Source organism: Capsella rubella, unplaced genomic scaffold (assembly GCF_000375325.1).
Source record: "Capsella rubella cultivar Monte Gargano unplaced genomic scaffold, Caprub1_0 scaffold_3, whole genome shotgun sequence".
NCBI lineage: Eukaryota > Viridiplantae > Streptophyta > Magnoliopsida > Brassicales > Brassicaceae > Capsella > Capsella rubella.
The window spans coordinates 7,073,160-7,091,064 of record NW_006238921.1 but is presented as its reverse complement, the minus strand read 5'-3'; the positions used below and the strand labels follow the sequence as shown (position 1 = coordinate 7,091,064).

At 36.0% G+C, this 17,905-nt stretch overlaps 5 protein-coding genes across 5 annotated transcripts; 3 read left to right on the top strand and 2 right to left on the bottom strand.

The window, feature by feature from the left end:
* Positions 1-436: 436 nt before the first annotated feature.
* On the top strand, positions 437-1,885 carry LOC17893180 (F-box protein At3g19880). Its single transcript, XM_023785817.1, is given in 2 exon segments — positions 437-708; positions 710-1,885. Coding segments are annotated over 2 exon segments (1,176 nt in total). The 3' UTR covers positions 1,614-1,885.
* LOC17891029 (AP-5 complex subunit beta-1) lies at positions 1,684-5,682 on the bottom strand. Its single transcript, XM_006296807.2, has 3 exons — positions 4,112-5,682; positions 3,483-3,922; positions 1,684-3,393 (listed from the first exon to the last, which is right to left on the bottom strand). The coding sequence occupies exons 1-3, from the start codon at positions 5,537-5,539 to the stop codon at positions 1,896-1,898; spliced, it is 3,366 nt and encodes a 1,121-aa protein (XP_006296869.1). The 5' UTR covers positions 5,540-5,682; the 3' UTR covers positions 1,684-1,895.
* A 1,698-nt stretch (positions 5,683-7,380) lies between these two features.
* Positions 7,381-8,653, top strand: LOC17891088 (putative F-box protein At3g20030). The gene has a single exon (XM_006297822.2). It carries the CDS (start codon positions 7,381-7,383, stop codon positions 8,536-8,538), a length of 1,158 nt encoding a protein of 385 aa, XP_006297884.1. The 3' UTR covers positions 8,539-8,653.
* Positions 8,654-8,986: 333 nt separating this feature from the next.
* LOC17891989 (transcription factor bHLH121) lies at positions 8,987-11,342 on the bottom strand. The gene is made up of 5 exons (XM_023785958.1): positions 11,183-11,342; positions 10,411-10,530; positions 10,204-10,331; positions 9,501-9,962; positions 8,987-9,408 (listed from the first exon to the last, which is right to left on the bottom strand). Exons 2-5 carry the CDS (start codon positions 10,505-10,507, stop codon positions 9,244-9,246), a joined length of 852 nt encoding a protein of 283 aa, XP_023641726.1. The 5' UTR covers positions 10,508-10,530; positions 11,183-11,342; the 3' UTR covers positions 8,987-9,243.
* A 3,187-nt stretch (positions 11,343-14,529) lies between these two features.
* LOC17891321 (BTB/POZ domain-containing protein At3g19850) lies at positions 14,530-17,312 on the top strand. The gene is made up of 3 exons (XM_006297201.2): positions 14,530-14,718; positions 14,814-15,989; positions 16,846-17,312. The coding sequence occupies exons 1-3, from the start codon at positions 14,656-14,658 to the stop codon at positions 17,269-17,271; spliced, it is 1,665 nt and encodes a 554-aa protein (XP_006297263.2). The 5' UTR covers positions 14,530-14,655; the 3' UTR covers positions 17,272-17,312.
* Positions 17,313-17,905: the final 593 nt, after the last annotated feature.

The window sequence follows — 17,905 nt, the reverse complement described above, 5'->3', positions numbered from 1 at the left end:
ATTTTAATTATTATATATATATATATATATATATATATATATATATATATATATATATATATATATATATGCATCTTGTGTTACTGAAATTTAAGATAGATCGCAAGAATTAATGCTTTCCTCTTTAAGGATTTTTTTTCCATTTTCTTTTTGTCTATTTTGACATTTTGCGAGGCTTAATTATATAGACTCACATATTTATAAAAATATTTTAAAAAAAGGAAGAAAAAAGAACATGTGGGAAGTTCCAAACCCAAGTTCAATACTCTCATATTACATTTATGGGTTTTTTTTTTGTGTTTTTTAAATATTTAATTGCTAAAAAAAGTTTTTGACCCGGGTAAATTTTTCTCCTGGGTCCGCCACTGGTGGGAACTATATATATACGAATAGGCAAGGGTGAAAGTTAGAAACCCTAGTTTATGATTTGAGAAAGATGACGTGCATGAGAGATCTTTCGCAGGATTTGGTAGTGGAGATCTTGTCTAGGCTTCCGAAAACTTGTCTTGGAGCAGTGAGATGTACTTGCAAAGAATGGAACGCTTTATCCAGAGATCGTATTCTATGTACAGTACAAGCAAACCAGCAGTTTCTGGGGTTCATGATCGTGGAGCATAGGCTTTGTTCAATGAGGTTCGATCTCCATGGAATCCTCAACGAAGATGGTGAAGACTTGGTTAGTATATCAATGTATCAAGTGGAGATATCTCGTCTTTTACTGCGCCGGCTTATTGTTATGTGTCTCAAAGGATATGTCAACGCTCGTGGTTTGGAACCCATATTTAGGACAAACCAGATGGATCAAGACCACTAAAACCACACAAAGAAAAACAATGTTTGTTCTTGGATATGACAAAAACAAAAACCACAAAATATTGAGTTTTTATGAAGATAACCAGGGCTACTGCGATATTTACGATTTTAAGACTGATTCATGGAGGAGTTTAACTTTTATTCCCAACAACTGGAATATAATCTGTCACTGGCAGGGACCGAGGGGTTTTTCTGTAAATGGAAATACTTATTTCTGCACACAAGAAAGAAAAGAAGATGAAGATTCAGACTACGATGATGGAACCGCTGATTGCTTAATCTGTTTTGATTTTACAGAAGAGAGATTTGGAAAGTTTCTTGATCTACCGTTTCGGCTTGATGTTTCTGATTTTGTATCTTGTGTTAAAGAAGAGAAACTCGCTGCGGTATACCTAGACTATGGTGATATTGATACAAGTGGAATAATAGAGATATGGGTTACTAGTAAGATAGAGCCCAATGCAGTGTCGTGGATCCCCTTCTTCAAAGTTGATATTGAGCCACTCGCTGGTCCTGAACTATTCGATTTTGATGGAGATTACGACAGTTTCTTCATTGACGAAGAGAAGAAACTCGCTGTGGTTTTTACTTCAGACGGCGACACCTACGCAGAGCCACTCTACAAAAAAGCTTACATCATCGGAGAAGATAGTTACTTTAAAAAAGTGGATATTGGAGAAGTTAAAGCATATAGTAGCTTTGTGTGTTCAAGCTCTTATGTTCCAAGTTTAGTGCAAATCAACCAAACTGCGGTACCCAAAAGCAGAGAGATCAAGAAGAAGAAGAGGAAGAGGAATTGAGCAAACACAAAGAGAAGCAGAGCAAGGTGGTCTAACTAATGTTGACGACGTGCACGTGCTGTGCTATCTCTTTAATTAATTTATAGCTTCTTTCACGATGCAACAAATCAGCTTTAGAACCATTTCACTTGCACTCATTTCTTCTTTATCCCCCCCAATAAATACAAATTTCTCAAAACAAAACAACATCCTCAGACTCTCTTTTTTTGTGTGTTTGTTCGTTTGGGTAGCGCCTTTATGTAGGTGGGCTAAAAGAATTAAGAAAAAAAAAATAGTGAAAGTCTACTGCAAAAACAAAGCTTCTAAGTAATCATCAACGTAAGCCAAGCAAGGCCAATAATCTGTTCTTATCTGCACCAATGTCGATCCTTCCCCAACTTCCATTTCAAACAGCAGATGATATCTCTGCGGTAGAAACATTAACATCTTTATTTTTCCCATTTTCCCTCTGCTCCTTGTCATCGGAACCTCTTGGTCATCTCCATATCCAATATATGTCAGACGAAGAGGGCCTCGGTTTAATCCCATGCCCCCCACCGAGGACGAAGAAGACTGGTCTGCATTTGCGTGATCCCTTTGTTCTTCTTCCTCTTCTTTCCACACAATGTTCTCGATAATTCCTCCGTCTCTCACAATGTTTACAAGCTGTTCTCCGCTTATAGCCACCACAAAGGGCGCTAAGCGAAGCTCGGTGGCCTGTATTACAGTTTCAGCAGGGACTTCAAGCAGTTTTACTGACCGAGTCCCACTGATTGCTGCAGCGGTTTTGCCTCCTTTTAGTGCAAACGTTTCGTGTGCAGTGCTGGACGAAGAACCACACACTTCCCACAAAGCATTGAATAGATCTGAGTAGTAGCTCGGCAATGTATCTTCAGGTTCGTCTGGTGGAGCAAAAGCTTTTAGGAACATGTCTTCGATCCCAACAGGGACACTCTCGAGTTTGCCCTGAATCATCTGACCATTCTCTGCATTTGCTTCCATTGAAACCTCGACCAAACCTGGTGTAGGTTCTCTAGGTTCCAGTTCCACTGTTACAGGTGCTCCTCTCAAGCCATCTTTCTCCTCCTCTTTTAGCGTGTTTTCTACCAGGACGATGTCTAAAGACACTTCTTCATTGGGTGCATTGCTGTTCGGATGAGGCTCACCGAGAAGGAAAGGTATGCGGCATGAGGGAATAGAGCCATACGGGGCTGAAGATGAGAACTTGAGCACGCTCGCAAAAATCGCAGGAGGTGAGTCGACTTTCTCTAAATCGATATTCTGAGCTTCACCACCCCATATACTGTTATATGGTTCAGCATCCAATCTCAAAGTACAGGTTATTCTAACCTTAATTCCAGGCATGTGCTTGAAATCAGGAATCACTGAGAAATACCTTCTTAATCTTTCTAGAATCTCTGCAATCTTTGAGTCCATTACCCTTAACGTAGGTTTTCCTGACTCAATTCTTCGAGCTTCTGGCAAAATCTGGAGTTCTTGACTGCCATCAGGCTCAACCTCATCTACCTGGATTTTGTTTTCTGCAATGCTATATCCATCAGTTCCAACACTTAGAGATGGTAGAGACAATGACCATGACTGTTTCACGAGTAGGGGTATCACCCGTTCAAGATGAATATAAGCTGAAAGGTTCCGAGATTTGTTAGGATCATGACGAAAACGAGGACTTTGAACACTAAAGAATGTAGAAGAATGAGTTGATGGAGAGACGGCATCTGCGGGCTTCAAAATGTTCTTAAATCTCTGTCCGGGTATACAGACCAGCATCCTCAGATATATCCTACAATGCACCAGTTTAAGAGGTTGGGTTAACGCCATCACAATTCATAAATTTTAGAAAGATTTGTTTAGTGTGTGTCATGGTCATACCTAGCATTGTCTCGGACCTCTAGATCAGGGAAATAGAGACATGTGAGGGAAAGAAGGCGAGAGAGTCCAAGAAATAATCTAGAGCTCTTATGGTGACTCATCAGTGTTCGACAAATGCCAAGAACTTCAGTTCCTTGATCCCACAATTTCAACCCCACATCAAACCCCCGCTTTTCAACAAGTGAAATTACAAACTTCGTAAGCAGCTCTATCAATCGAGAAGGAGGTATTGTATCATTCTCGGCTATCCGATGGAAAAGTGGGAAGTAAGCTGTTAATAAATTGTTTTTCTTAAGTTTGGGAAGCAGTTTCTCATCGACTGTCTGAAGGAACCGCTCTCCTAACCACTGATGCTTGTGACAGTTTATCAACCGCTCAATAAAAGCCACAATAACAGGGACCAAGATCTGAAACTCCAAAGTCATGTCTACCAGCAACCCCTGAATTAAACATAGAAGACGATCAAAATAAAGGGCGAGTATATTCTGAAAGCAGAATCAGCAAAAGATTGGTTCCTGAACTAAGTTATATAGAACTGAAAAGGCTCACAGAGTTCTGTTCCTCTGAAAACTAGCAAAAGGGGTCCATCATCAAGCAAGACTAAGAAGAAAGTAAAGATAGCTACAGACCTGCACGTTTTGGAAGAGGCTAGACTCCATAAGACTTCTAGTGGTGGAAGGGTCAGTGTCAGAATGTGTAGATGCACATATCAGAAACTTGTGTAAAGTGCGGAATGCTAGTTCAGTTTCTGAGCTCCATGGAGGCAACCATTTGAAATCTGAAACCGATACTAAGCAGTCCTGCAACAAATCCCCAGCAGATTTGCTGTTATCACCTCCACTCAAAGCATTGGAACTAACAGAGCATTGTACCAGCAGATCAAGCTTCAACGCTTTCAAAGCGAGTGGATCAAAAACCACAGGATGAAACTTCTGACCCATCTCAAGAACAGATTTCCTCTTCTCAAGCTCCCCACTCAACATAAGCTTATTCAGCAAACCCATTAACCAGTGCAACGCAAGCAAGCGGAAAACAAGATAGTTCTGAGTCTCCTTGGAAAAGAGCATAAGACGTCTCATTATCTCTTTCTCTTGTCCCTCGAAGGCATCAGGGAACTGAGAGTACATAAGCAAGACAACATGACAAAGCATTGGATCAAACGAATAAATCATGCCCAAGAATTGAACTTTCAGCATAGAGGCCTGCAACTCCAATGCTGATGCAAGTGGCACAACCATACCCATAAATTCCATCATAGCACAAGACGTGAACAAATACGGAGATTCCAACAAAAAAGCCAGCGTTCGTCTCAGTTCCTTCTGATCTGGCCCCAATCCTTGACCTTGACTCATAACCAAACTCTGATCACGCATCCAATTAGGAGCATTGAAAGGCACCAACGGTACAGAGGTACTAAGAAGGGAAACCTTAAGCTTCTGATTGACCACGTTGTAGACAATCGTAGTGAACAAGAGAAGGTAAGCTTGCACGGCGTGAGTTCTTTCAGCCTGGCACAACGACCAAAGATGACCAGCGACATCGGATAGCAGACCAGGAAAAGCTTTTTCGAGCTGGCGTAAACACTCACACGCGACAGCACGAGCTTGTCGATCAAACCCGTGGTTAGGACGATTAACGAGCGCAAGCAGCAAATCAACAACTCCTTCAACGTGACCTACAGAGAAAGAATCAATCGATACAAGCACAGAGGTGAAAGAAACCATAGCTTGCTCCTTCAATCCCGACGATCCATCCGTCGGGGATTGCACGATCGTACGGAGAACATCGACGAAGCGATCAAAGGTCTCGCTACCACATTTATGAAACAAAATCGGGGAAAATTCGTCGAGAAAGACAAGGATTGAGAGCTTCACAGGGGTAGGGAAGTCTCTCTTGAGGAGAGAGGAGAGAGCGAAGTCCACCAGAGAATCAACCTGGAAAACGGAAGTGAACCAGTCGCGAGGAGCGCCGGCGTCTCGGAAGTCGTCGATGAGAACGTCCCAGTCCTGGACAGAGAGAGGTCTCGCCGGAGTCTTCTCCGGCGTCGTAGTGGTCATTATCCGATCGAATCTATGATTTGAATCTGAAGAGAAAGAAAAACAAAAGTCATTTGAGAGAGGAGAAGATAAGACTATCCCTCCCTCGTCGCCGGCAGTAATTTTGCTCCGACATACAGAATAATTCACCGCAGCTGCTGCTGACTCATTATTTTAACTTTTTATTTTTCCATTTATTAATTATTATCGTCTTTCAGCAGCGAGTGCGTTTCACATTGTTTCAAAACGCTGTTCAGATATTGACTGCGTTTTATACTCACGTACACTAGACACATCAGACACGAACCCGATGAAACGCGATCGTCATCAGTTCTGTCGTGAATCATTTTTATACATACGATGTCAAGTAAAAGTAATATATATGTAGTAATAGTGTGATCATTAGTTAGTATTTACAATGTATGCATGGCGTTTAAAATCTTCACAAATACTATAGTACTGTTCTTAAATTATGTAAAGAGTAATTCACAATCTATTACACATATTCGAAACGATTTATAAATAATCAATCCAATAACCACGGATTTCGATTAACTTATATACTTGATATAATATATGATATAATCCGTTTAGACGTTAAAAAAATCAATAAACAAAATTCCCAAACTATACATTCAGTTCCATGTTTATCTATCTCAATTGACTCAATCGTAATTCATAAACCACAAGTTTTATCTTTGTGAAAAGATAATAATTAGAAACCATTATCGGAAGCGGAAGACTAGCATAATCGTAACTAAACTTATTTGTCTCTAGTAAAAGAAAAGTACAAAATAGAATACGGGTCGGGTCAAAATTAAAAATTAACCCGATTTTAATAATTGGATACTTCAAAATTGGATATTAAAATGGGTTTGGATACATACATCGGATACTTTCTATATCTAATTTTAAAATTATATTATTTTCATAACTAATTTTATGATTTCCTAATATCTCTCTAACTAATTTAATATAATATATTAAAAACAATTATCATTCTTCTTTAACATTTATTTGATATTATTTTTAATTTATGATATTATACTATATAATAAAAATATTTAATAAAAAATTTATTTTATTTTTTGCATATGTTGCAATTTGAATGTTTCAAAACGGACATATAATACTCAACTACACTCGGTTAAATATTTTGGAAAATGATTTAAATCAGTATGATCAATATTAAAACCATTGTTACATGAACGTATTTAAAAGTTCAAAAAGTTTTAAAATATTATAGTTAAAAGGTTGACATATAAAATAATTAGAATTTAGAATATTAAAAGTACTTTTTTGTGATATAATTACTATTAATAAAATATGTTATATATCAAACTATGTAAATTTAGATAGTTCACGGGTAGTTTGTTAAAATCACAATTATAATGGTAAAGCGAGTTATGAATAATGTTTTTTACCAAATGAATTATGTTACGAGTTGATTTTTCATAAAATATATTGTAAGTATGTAATTTTTATGTATATTCCTACTTCTACTACAGAAATAGTCAATAGAATAATTTGTCGATAAAGATTATTTCATGCTGTTAAATTTTTATTGTTATTTAATTTGTATCAAAACTCAATATATTATTATTTACTCGCTTTTTCGTTTATTATTTTATTTAAACTTATTATACAAATATATAATTCACCGTAATCGAATGCATTGCAATAAAATTAAAATATAACATATTCTAATCAATTAAAAATTATATATATATAATTATTTCCCCCGCGCTGTAGTGCGGGTCCGAACCTAGTATATATATATAAAGAGTGTGCAAGAGGGCAAATTAAGCAAAATAAAAGAGAGAGGCTAATTAAATCCTCTTACATCATTAGAACTTGAAACAATGACGATGATGTCCGATCTTTCACAAGTTTTGGTAGGGAAAATTCTCTATAAGGTTCCGATAGCTTCCCTCAGAGCAGTGAGATCGACTTGCAAACAATGGAACGCTTTATCCAAAGATGCGGTTTTGTGTAAAGCAGAAGCAATGCAGCCGTTTCTAGGGTTCATGATGATGAATTATAAGCTTTGTTCAATAAGGTTCGATCTCCGTGGTATATCTAACAAAGAAGGAAGTGCAGAGTACTTTGTGGATCCATCAATAAAGGAGATTGGTAACTTAATTAATCAAGTTGATATTACTAAAGCTTTTCATTGCGATGGGCTATTGTTATGCGTCTCAAGGGACCGCACTAGACTCGTGGTTTGTAACCCGTATTTGTGTCAAACCAAGTGGATCCAACCCCTTAACGCTTACCACAGATTAGATAGGTATGCTATCGGATACGACAATGACGGCAACCACAAGATATTGAGGTTTTTGGATCATTCCGACCCTTATGTTAAGCACAAGTTTCTTGAGTACGAAATCTTCGATTTAAGGTCTAATTCATGGAGGGTTCTTGATATCACTCCCGGTTGGGAGATAGAGTTTTATCAACGCGGCGTGTCTTTGAAAGGAAACACTTACTTTTTCGCTAAAGAAAAGATTGTCTACGAAGGGGATGGTACGTATCCAGAGCCACCAGACTATTTACTATGTTTTGATTTTACGACTGAGAGCTTTGGACAGTTTCTTCCGCTGCCGTTTGTGCATTATATTGAACATACAGGGACTCTATCTTATGTCAAAGGAGAGAAACTCGCGGCGTTATATCAGAACATGGATACATGTGAGTTGGAGATATGGGTTACAACTATGATTGAGCCCAATGCGGTGTCTTGGAGTAACTTTTTTAAAGTTGATATGATACTGCTTACTGGTCTAGATTTTCAGTTTGGGGTTGAATCTGGGAGTTTCTTCATCGACGAAGAGAAGAAAGTCGCCGTGGTTTTTGATCTAGACGAATCTGAAAGCTACACAACAGCTTACATCATCGGAGAGAATAGATACTTGAAGAAAGTGAATCTTGGAGAAGCTTTTGTGAATCTGGAGGAGTCTCCCTATGGTCGCCCAATTGTGTCCACTTATTATGTTCCAAGTTTAGTTGATATCAGCTAATCCGGCAAAAGGAAAGAACGAGCTTCTTAGTTATAGACCCTTTTTGTTTTTGTTTTTTCTCTTACCGGCCTTTATTGTGTTTTTCCATCATTTGAACAAGACTAGTCAATTATTATTTGGTTTCTCTTTACCTTACTCAACAGTCGTATTCAATTTGCACCACCCTCATGATGTTCCCTATGATTGTGATACTGTATAGCATGTTAAAACACTCTTATATTGCTTTAGCCAACACACAAGAAGTAAGAAGTGTCATTCTATGCCTCTTAAACTGAAATGATCATTAAGTATTTTGATAAATATGTAAATCAGCCTCTGTTGAGTTTCTAGACTCTTGTTCTTAACAATATAATTCTCGTCTTATAGACTTCATGATGAAACTATATTTTACCGATTCAAATCTTATTCCTTTTGTACCTAATGAATATAATCTATGAATTTTAAATACTCGGACTATAACTTTGTTTAAATTTATATAACTTTTTTAAATTAGTGAGTTCAGACATTTGATATTACAAATCAGCCGAGTTTTAGAACTAAAAGCAGACCTATTAAGGATGAAAATTAGCTGAGGAATGACTGTCCGAGGAAAAAGAACGCCCACGGTGCATCCAAACGCCTGTTTTAAACAGCGACTGCATTTTGTACTCACATCATATTGCATATCGAAATGCCTTTTGAGCAATCATCATCAATTCTTTTGGGTCATTTTGAATCGTCAGGTTTTTGGCCACCAGCTACGCTACTGGAAGAACTGTGGTCTCGGATGCTTGGGGAAGATGAGCATTTGCTAGAATGAGAACTTTCTTCTATGGAGTTGTTGTTGTTCCTCTTACATCTCTTCGTCTTCTCTGGTCTTTGCAATGTGTCCTACAAAAAAACAAAGTTTTGCGAAAAGCTGTGAAAACAATAAATCCGAAGAATAGAAGATCTCTAGCTTCTGATTCAAGCTCTCTCTCTACCTTATCAGAAGTAGACCCAGGGGTTTTTAACTCGAGCTGTGTTGCAACTTCGTTAGAGTCCTCTGCTTTCTCTGATCTGCTCTCTCTTGAGACCTTTGCTCTAGGTTCCCGAGAACGGTTACCTGGGTTCTGTGGAATGTGCACTGATTGTTGTTCAACAACTGTATTAGGAGGCATATACGGCATGTATGTAGGACATGGAGCTGGGATCATGCTAGGGTTTTGGTTCCCAAAGTACGTGTAAGATGGCATTGATGGATGCATTGGGATTGACCCAGGAGGCATAGCCATAGGCATTGGGTATGGAAAAGACGGAGGTGGAGCCATCATGACTGTGTGATCCATTGCAGCTCCCCATGGAGACATTGACCTTAACCTCTGCTGGTATTGGAGATTGAGATTCTCTATATCTGATTTCAGCGCTGTCTTTTCTTCTCTCAGGTCGTTTTTCTCCTGTGTCAACTACAAAAAGAACCGTTGTTATAAAAGTACCAGCAAAGTTTAAGTACTGTTATTGATGATAAAAACAGGTTCTATAAGCAGTTACATACCCTGTGGAGTTGGCAATTTATGACTTAGATATAGTGTCCATATCATAAAAGACAGAGCACATGTAAATTTTATATCTTTACAGCATGTAGAGTTGTAGACTGCTAATTGTTTCTGTAACAAAAACCTAGAGAGTAAGGAATAAGATATGAACCTCGCGTGACTCATCTGTCAATGCTGTGTACTCAGATTTCAGTTTGTTGACTTCAGACGTGAGCTCTTTCAGCAACTGAACAGTATCAGTCAGAATTGTTGCTTTGTCGTTCTTGGGTCTCTCTGGATCTGCAAACAGAAGAGACATGTGAGGATGGAAGTGAATCATCAGATATTATTAAAATCCAAATAAGCATAAAGTTTTTACCGAGTACATTCCCCAGTTCAACAAAATGCTCATTCAGTTTTTCCCTCCTCAACTTTTCGCGGCCTGCCTTTTGTGACTTCCTAGCAGAAACATCCATGACCTCCCCTCCCCTTATGCAAACTGCAAAACATCGAATAAACTCAGAACGCCATATTTCAACTTCGCTCTTAGAATACACATGCACCATAGAAGCAGACTAAAAGCGACATGACCACAACTGAGCCTTGGTCTACATAACTGATTCTCATCGAGTCTATAGTCAGGGGCCTTATATGATCTCAGCTCTACTTAACATATCTTATTTTTACCGTAAGAATCCTAACTAAGCCCTTCAAGTAAGTTCTCACTTCTAACGATAGAAATCCTTCAGCAAAATCTACTTATTGTAAACTTTGCATCATGAAGTCTGCAGATATTTCAGATGCACTAAATGCAAAGAAATTGTCTAGTGAGCTAATCCCAGAATGGCAATAACATCAATCAAAAATCAAAAATTTAACATCTACAAAAATGATACTAGAACCTTTTTTTTTGTGAAGAACAGAACGAAAAGGAATCTTAAATTGTCCATCAGAGATTTTACCAGACGAACTAACAACACTTTCACAAACTAGAGCTAAGTTCAAACCCTCAATTCAAAATAATTCCTTTAAGATTAAACGAAGCATCTAGCTAGATTATGATCGAAACCCTAAGGAGGACGATGAATTGGGGTCAATTCAGGAAAGATCTCTATTGAATAAATTAAAAAGAAGAGATTGTGAAAACTCACCGGCGTGACAAATCGACGGCGACGGCGAGATTCGATGAGCTAGGGGGAAGACAAAGGCTCGGCGAAGAAAGATTCTCTCTCGTTCTATCTAGCCTTGCTCACATAGAAGAAGAAGAAGAAGAAGAAGAAGAAGCATTAATGCCATTTTTTCTCTTATCCCACTTTTGCTCCAATTATTTTAATCAAAATTTTAATTTCATTCTTCCTAATCCTAAAAACAAACAAACAAAAAAAAAGCTGGATTTGTTTTTTTTTTTTTTTTAATTCCCTCCAATATTATTTTCATTTATCAAAAACAGGCCCTCATTGTTTTGTTTTGTTTTCCTTGCAGTATTCAATTTTATAATTTTACAGAAGAAGTCCATATATATGATTCAGTTTTGGAAGCCCAAATAGATTACAATTGCAAACTAGTGTTACATGTTGTGATTTCTGAAAGAGACACTAGACTTGAACCAGCGACTATAGTAAACTCTGTCAAAGTTATGAATTTGACACAAATTTAATTGAAAGGGAGATCGAGGAAGATCGAATATTCGAGAAATCAATAAAGATGAGCAATATTGTTGAAAATTATCGATACACTAATGATCAACAATACACACCTTTAATAAGTGAATTCTTAACACGAATTTTTGTATGTTCAACACACCCTATGAAATATTTTGTTTAGTGTTTCTTCTTCTTCAACAGTCAACAACACTATAAAACAAAGAGTATGTATTCGTAAACAAATATCAGTTATGTCGTGAAATTATTCTAAACAAAGCCCACAACAATTAGATGGACCGTCTATTAATTTTCATGGGCCTTGTCAACTGAGTCATATGGTTTGGTCTATTCGGTTTTTCCCCGTTTTAAAACACTTGAACCATACAAACTATATTTGTACATCGGCTGAGCTTTGATTGGGTTTAGCACAATTCGCTTTCAGCTCGATTTAGTAACACAATTTACTAAAATTATGTAAGTCGTAATCAAATATGTTTGTATTTGTAGTAATGCATGTGTATTGAGACTTGAGAGTGGTTAAATGGACGGATTATTCCAACGCAACCCAAACCAATAAGGGATTTAGACCGGTTCAATCTGTTCGTTTATTATATTTTTATAAACATATACAGTTAATGTTATTAAACTATACTAAAATTCAATGACTAAGAGAAATGTTGAACTTTTGATCCATATGATTTTTTCCAAAGATAAAGGACCAAAAACGAATCAAATCCGCTAAAAAGCTCTTAATTCCCTTTTATGTGTGCTGAGAGAGTCATGAGAGTTTGTATATATATATATATATATATATATATATATATATATATCATCTTATTTTAACAAACAAAATATATATATGGTTTCATGTATGTACAGTAATATAAATATCGTTGTCAAATACATGGGTGGATTTTGGATAATGATGAAAAAGGCAATTAGTCGACTTTATGCACAGACGTAAAGAGTCATACTCACCAAAACCCTACCCCATTCACATGCAACGAAAGTGAAACTCCCAGCTTTGCAAGCAACTGTTTTATAATATAAAACACCAAATTAAAAAGGAGAAGCAATTACTCTGGAAAAATGGTATTTTACAAAATTATGGTATATATATAAAGCCAAGAAAGGGAGAATATTGTATAATTCGCATAAAAACAAAGGGGACACACTCATATATATACGTGTGTATATATATATATATATAATAAAAACAACATATATAAATATAGAATATTAGTATAATAATAATACAACTGGAGTAGTAGCATAGTCCTTGAGCTATGGACAAGTCATAAGTGAGAGTTCATGAAGCATCATTTTCTGTGTTGGATATATTCATATATATATATATTTGATAATCAGTTCGTGTCCAGTAGATGTATAACATAAAGTAGGGTATACATGTCTTAATGTTAATTAGTCTTATTTGTTTTTGATGCGAATAAAACGGCCATGCGATGATGCAATTGTATTCTACTACGATAATAATAATATTGTTAGTCTCTTTACTGACACACTAATTGCTATATTTATTTATATTTCAATATTTTTGGTGTCACACAGAGCAACGAGAGCATAAAGGAATCAATATTGCACCTGGTCATTGCAAGTGTGCCGCAACCGCAAGCACCTTGTTTTCTTTCTGGTATTACAACACTTTTTGGACTAATCTCTCTGATTAATTAAACGTTTAAAACTTAATAATTGTTTAAAATAATATACATGCAGTTGGACCGAAAACAGTGACAAGTTTTGGATTTCTAATGTCTATCAAACCCCTACGATAAGCTACGCACATACTTTACACCACCTCCACTTGTGAACTTCTAAAAGAATGCTTAACAACATTTCATTAATAAAAATGTTAGAGGGAGAAAAAGTTACAGAAAAAGAAAGAGATGAATATATTTTTTACCAATGAGTAATTGTCATTTGTCTTTAAGTATCCCTAAACACAACTTCTAAAACCCCTTAGTTTAGGCTCCCTCTTTATTTAATTGTTCAATTTTGATTTATTTTTTGTCCACAATAAACTTATGAAACTCACTAAGTACCTCCCTTTGGAGATGCCCTTAGATTCGATAATTAAATAGCTAAAGTGCTAAACTCTAACAAACCTTTATGTTCTGTCAACCAAAAATATATATATTCTCTGACAACGCCTCGTCATATGTATCGTTTTGTGCTCTGCATACAAAATTTATATATTATGTATTTCAAACATAAAATATATATATATATATATATGCGGTCAATGCAGTTTATCTTACGTTCGGTTCTACCCTAGTTACACGATAAAGAAAAAAGATAGGTTCTTTAATTTTGATGAAAAATAGTAACTCTCGTTCATTTCAACCAAATCGAAAGATATAATTAAGTTGTCTTAATTGAAACGAAATAAATTACTAAACTGAAATATTTAAATCGTAAGCGTTTTAATATATAGCTAGCACTAATATACATTTCGACTGTCCAATTCTTATAAGTTCATACAAAAACAAATAAACATAGTGAAATAATGTACACTCAACCAATTTATAATTTTCGAAAGAAAACATTCATAAAGTGGAACGACACTGAATTATTTACATTTTCACCTCTTTTAGATGTTCTACTTCTATTTGAGTATTATTAGGGTTAGATGTTGGTCCACTGGATCAATATAAGTTTAATATATTTTTGGTAAAATACCAATACAAAATTATATATATATATATTCTGCATAAATTTATATTTATATGAGAATTAAAAATGCAGATAAAAAGAAAATCTATATTAGATTATTGAAATAAAGACGCCCAAAAAAATAGATATATAAATAGCCATTTCCATGTGATCACTATTATTGCTCTCTCTCTCTCTCTCTCTTTTTCTCTCTACAATCCAAAAGGAGAACACAAAGTAAGAAGAACAAGAAAGGTACTCACAGCTCACAAGAAGTTTCATCTTCTTCAAATGCAAAAGAAGCTGATACAATGTCTCCTCTTTGTGATCTTCAAATTAATCTCAATCATGAGTTCACTTTCTTCCTTAATCAGGTAACAAACCAAACCAAATCTCTCCCTCTAATTCACACCTAAGTACTTCCTTTGTTTCGATTATATAACGCTGTCTCTCTGTTTCTTGGGGTCAGGATTTGATCTCAGAGTACTCAGGCTTCTTGAGGAAGATCATAAAACAGAGCAAGAAGAAGAAGAAGAATCACAAGAACAGTAGAATCATCGTCGAGGTTGAAGATTTTCCTGGTGGGTCAGATGGGTTCGACTTGGTTTCAAGGTTCTGTTACAGTAATGGTGGAGGAATCTCGATCGATGTCTCAAATGTCTCCATCTTGTATTGCTCTTCTTCCTTCCTTGAGATGACTGAGAAGCTCTGTTCCTCCAATCTCTTGCTTCAAACTGAGAAGTTTCTTGAAGGAATGTTCTACTGGTCATGGAACGACGTTCTTTTGTGTCTCAAGAGCTGCGAGCAAGTGTTCCTGCACGCAGATTCTTACGGTCTTGTTGATAAGCTTGTTTTCGGGGTTTTAGCCAAAATCGCTCAGAATTCAGACATGAGTCATGTATTTGCCTCATCCTCTCCGTCTTCCTCTGCCTCAGCCTCATCTCAGTCTCCCGATACGGCAAAGAATAGGTCTGATTCAGACAAACGGTCTACTTCGAGATCGTTTTCTTGCAAAACAAGCAACGAGTGGTGGTTCGACGATATGTCAATTCTCGGGCCAAGAATCATCGAAAAGCTAATAAAGAACCTGGGAGCTTATGATAAGAACAATAACAGCTTGGTACTCACAAGGTTTCTCCTCCACTACCTCAAGACAAAGCTCCAAAACAAATCAATAAACAAGCTTGAGTACGCAGGTTTAGTTGATACAGCTGTTCAAGGAGTGATTTTCGCAGCGAAAGCCTCATTCTCCTGCAGGAAGATCTTTTGGGTTCTTCGGGTTTTATCGGGATTTAGCATCAGCAAAGAATCAAGAATCGGTTTAGAGAATGTTATAGGAGAAATGCTGGATGAAGCAACACTTGATGATCTTCTGATACCTGCAGGAGGCAAAAGAGAAAAAGGGTTTTACGATGTGGATTTGGTGATAAGATTACTCAAAGTGTTCGTGAGAATCTGCAACTCAGAAGAAGATCAGAATTTGAGAATGAGAAGAATTGGGAAGCTGATTGATAAGTATCTGAGAGAGATATCTCCAGACCAGAATTTTAAAGTATCGAAGTTTCTTGAAGTGGCAGAGAGTTTGCCAGATTCAGCTAGAGATTGGTGTGATGGATTATACAGAGCCATTGATATCTATCTTGAGGTCAGTTTTTTTAGTCAATATTTTTTAGTGACTTTTCTTGTTTTTTTTTTTTGGCTTTGTTTTTCCAAATAATTATTGCACGTTCATGAGAAATTTTGGAAAAAGAGTGATTATGAACAAAATGAGACAAAAAGAAAGAAACTAAGTAGAAGTGAAATATAAGATGACAAGAAACATACAACTTTCTATATGGTTTGGCTTTTTACACTTCTCAAGAGAGATGAAAGAGCTTAACTTATCTTTTTGTCTTTCTTTTCATTTTGTGATATCTAGAGATTCGATAATCTTTAGATATTGCATATATTCATTCATAGACTACATCCATACACGTGGAAGTACTAGTGGTGACTTTGTCTTTTAAAAGTGGAATTATATAGGAACTTTCAAACGCAAATCATTTACATTTGGACTTCTGTTTTACTGATTAGAACATTTTCTCTTTTAAAACTAGAAAATCAAATATTCACTGAAAATTGTAAACTCGAATTAAAAGAAGAGAAACACACAAACAAAATTGTTTTTTGTCCATTGTTCTGTTCATTTGAGTTTGACAATAACATTGAAAATTTTATGTGTTATATATTGTGTAATACTCACTGTGTTATATATTGTCCTGGTTACAGCACATTCATGTCAGAATCTGACTATCTTCTCTGTCTTTTGTTTGACTAAATAATTAGTTTATAAACACTAAGAACAAGATTAGTTTCACGTGAAAACTAGTTATGTTCAGTCTAATGTGTGCTTGCTTTTTAAGTATACCATGTATATAATAATAATCTCTCGCTTTGCTATTTCAATCTAGTGTATATTTTGAGGTCCTTAACTAAAAATTAACTTTGATTAATTTTTGCAGTCTCATCCAAAACTATCATCCGAAGATAGAACAAAACTATGTCGGTGTCTAAACTACAAGAAACTAACATTGGAGACATGCAAACAACTTGCAAAAAACCCCAAGATCCCTCCAAATATTGCAGTTCTGGCACTCAAGTCTCAACAATTATCAGACGAGAGTACTCTAACACTCTCAAGAGAAGACAAGATCAAAGTGAACAAGATGAGGAATTCTCGAAACTACTTAAAAGAGAAACCAATACTAGTGAGTTTGAAAGGGTTTGAGATGTCGGAGAAGTTTGAAGATGATCTAAGGATGAATTTGGAGAAGAAGCTATGGACTAATTCTGAAAAACATTGTAAGGAAAAGAAGAGTGAAGTAGTGTCAAGATTGGTGAGACATGGACATACACATTCTAGCTCTAATTTTCCAAGGCTTTGTTAATTAACTATAGTTCACTCGTCAATTTTTTCTTCTTTTTTTTATTTATTTATTTCTAGATATAGATTGATATTATTATATCATCACACAACACGTCTCGTGTATATGATTCATAAGCTTTTAAAAATTTCATGCAAAAGATATTGGAGTGTTGAGGATGCATATAATTATGTCCATGTGGATGCAAATAATTAAATGGATATATATATATGTGTGTTGCAACTTGAGTAAACCATTGGTTACTATCAGACTCTAGAGGGATATTGCCCAGTGGATCAAGAAAGTAAGATCAATTTTTGTTTTAGTTTCCATGAGTCACTGCAAAATTCGCATAACAAAGTACAGAAAACGAATATTGGTGTAAACTTCAACTTGGATTCTCCGGTTCTATAATATATACATGTACTCGGGGGAAAAAAAATTGCTGATCGAAAGGAACTATTAAATCAACAAGTTGGCCTTTCAAAATCAAGCATTGAGCATTTGTATACAAAATAATTCAAAAATCAAAATCACGGGAGAAAATATATTCTTGGCTATATACGTCACATGCCCTCCAGCTCCAGATTTGATATTCTTGAAAACGAGATTTATTCATGAATATTGAGATTAAACCACAAAATTGTCATATCCTAAC

Excerpts from the sequence above, each read along its gene's own strand:
- LOC17891029 (XM_006296807.2), bottom strand. The coding sequence starts at position 5,539 with ATGACCACTACGACGCCGGAGAAGACTCCGGCGAGACCTCTCTCTGTC. Across the intron at positions 3,923-4,111 it reads GCCTCTTCCAAAACGTGCAG|GGGTTGCTGGTAGACATGAC; the intron begins GTCTGTAGCTAT and ends TGTTTAATTCAG. Across the intron at positions 3,394-3,482 it reads GAGGTCCGAGACAATGCTAG|GATATATCTGAGGATGCTGG; the intron begins GTATGACCATGA and ends GGTGCATTGTAG.
- LOC17891989 (XM_023785958.1), bottom strand. The coding sequence starts at position 10,507 with ATGGATGTTTCTGCTAGGAAGTCACAAAAGGCAGGCCGCGAAAAGTTG. Across the intron at positions 10,332-10,410 it reads TGAACTGGGGAATGTACTCG|ATCCAGAGAGACCCAAGAAC; the intron begins GTAAAAACTTTA and ends TTCTGTTTGCAG. Across the intron at positions 9,409-9,500 it reads CTGGGTCTACTTCTGATAAG|GACACATTGCAAAGACCAGA; the intron begins GTAGAGAGAGAG and ends GTTTTTTTGTAG.
- LOC17891321 (XM_006297201.2), top strand. The coding sequence starts at position 14,656 with ATGTCTCCTCTTTGTGATCTTCAAATTAATCTCAATCATGAGTTCACT. Across the intron at positions 14,719-14,813 it reads TCACTTTCTTCCTTAATCAG|GATTTGATCTCAGAGTACTC; the intron begins GTAACAAACCAA and ends TCTTGGGGTCAG. Across the intron at positions 15,990-16,845 it reads CCATTGATATCTATCTTGAG|TCTCATCCAAAACTATCATC; the intron begins GTCAGTTTTTTT and ends TAATTTTTGCAG.
- LOC17891088 (XM_006297822.2), top strand. The coding sequence starts at position 7,381 with ATGACGATGATGTCCGATCTTTCACAAGTTTTGGTAGGGAAAATTCTC.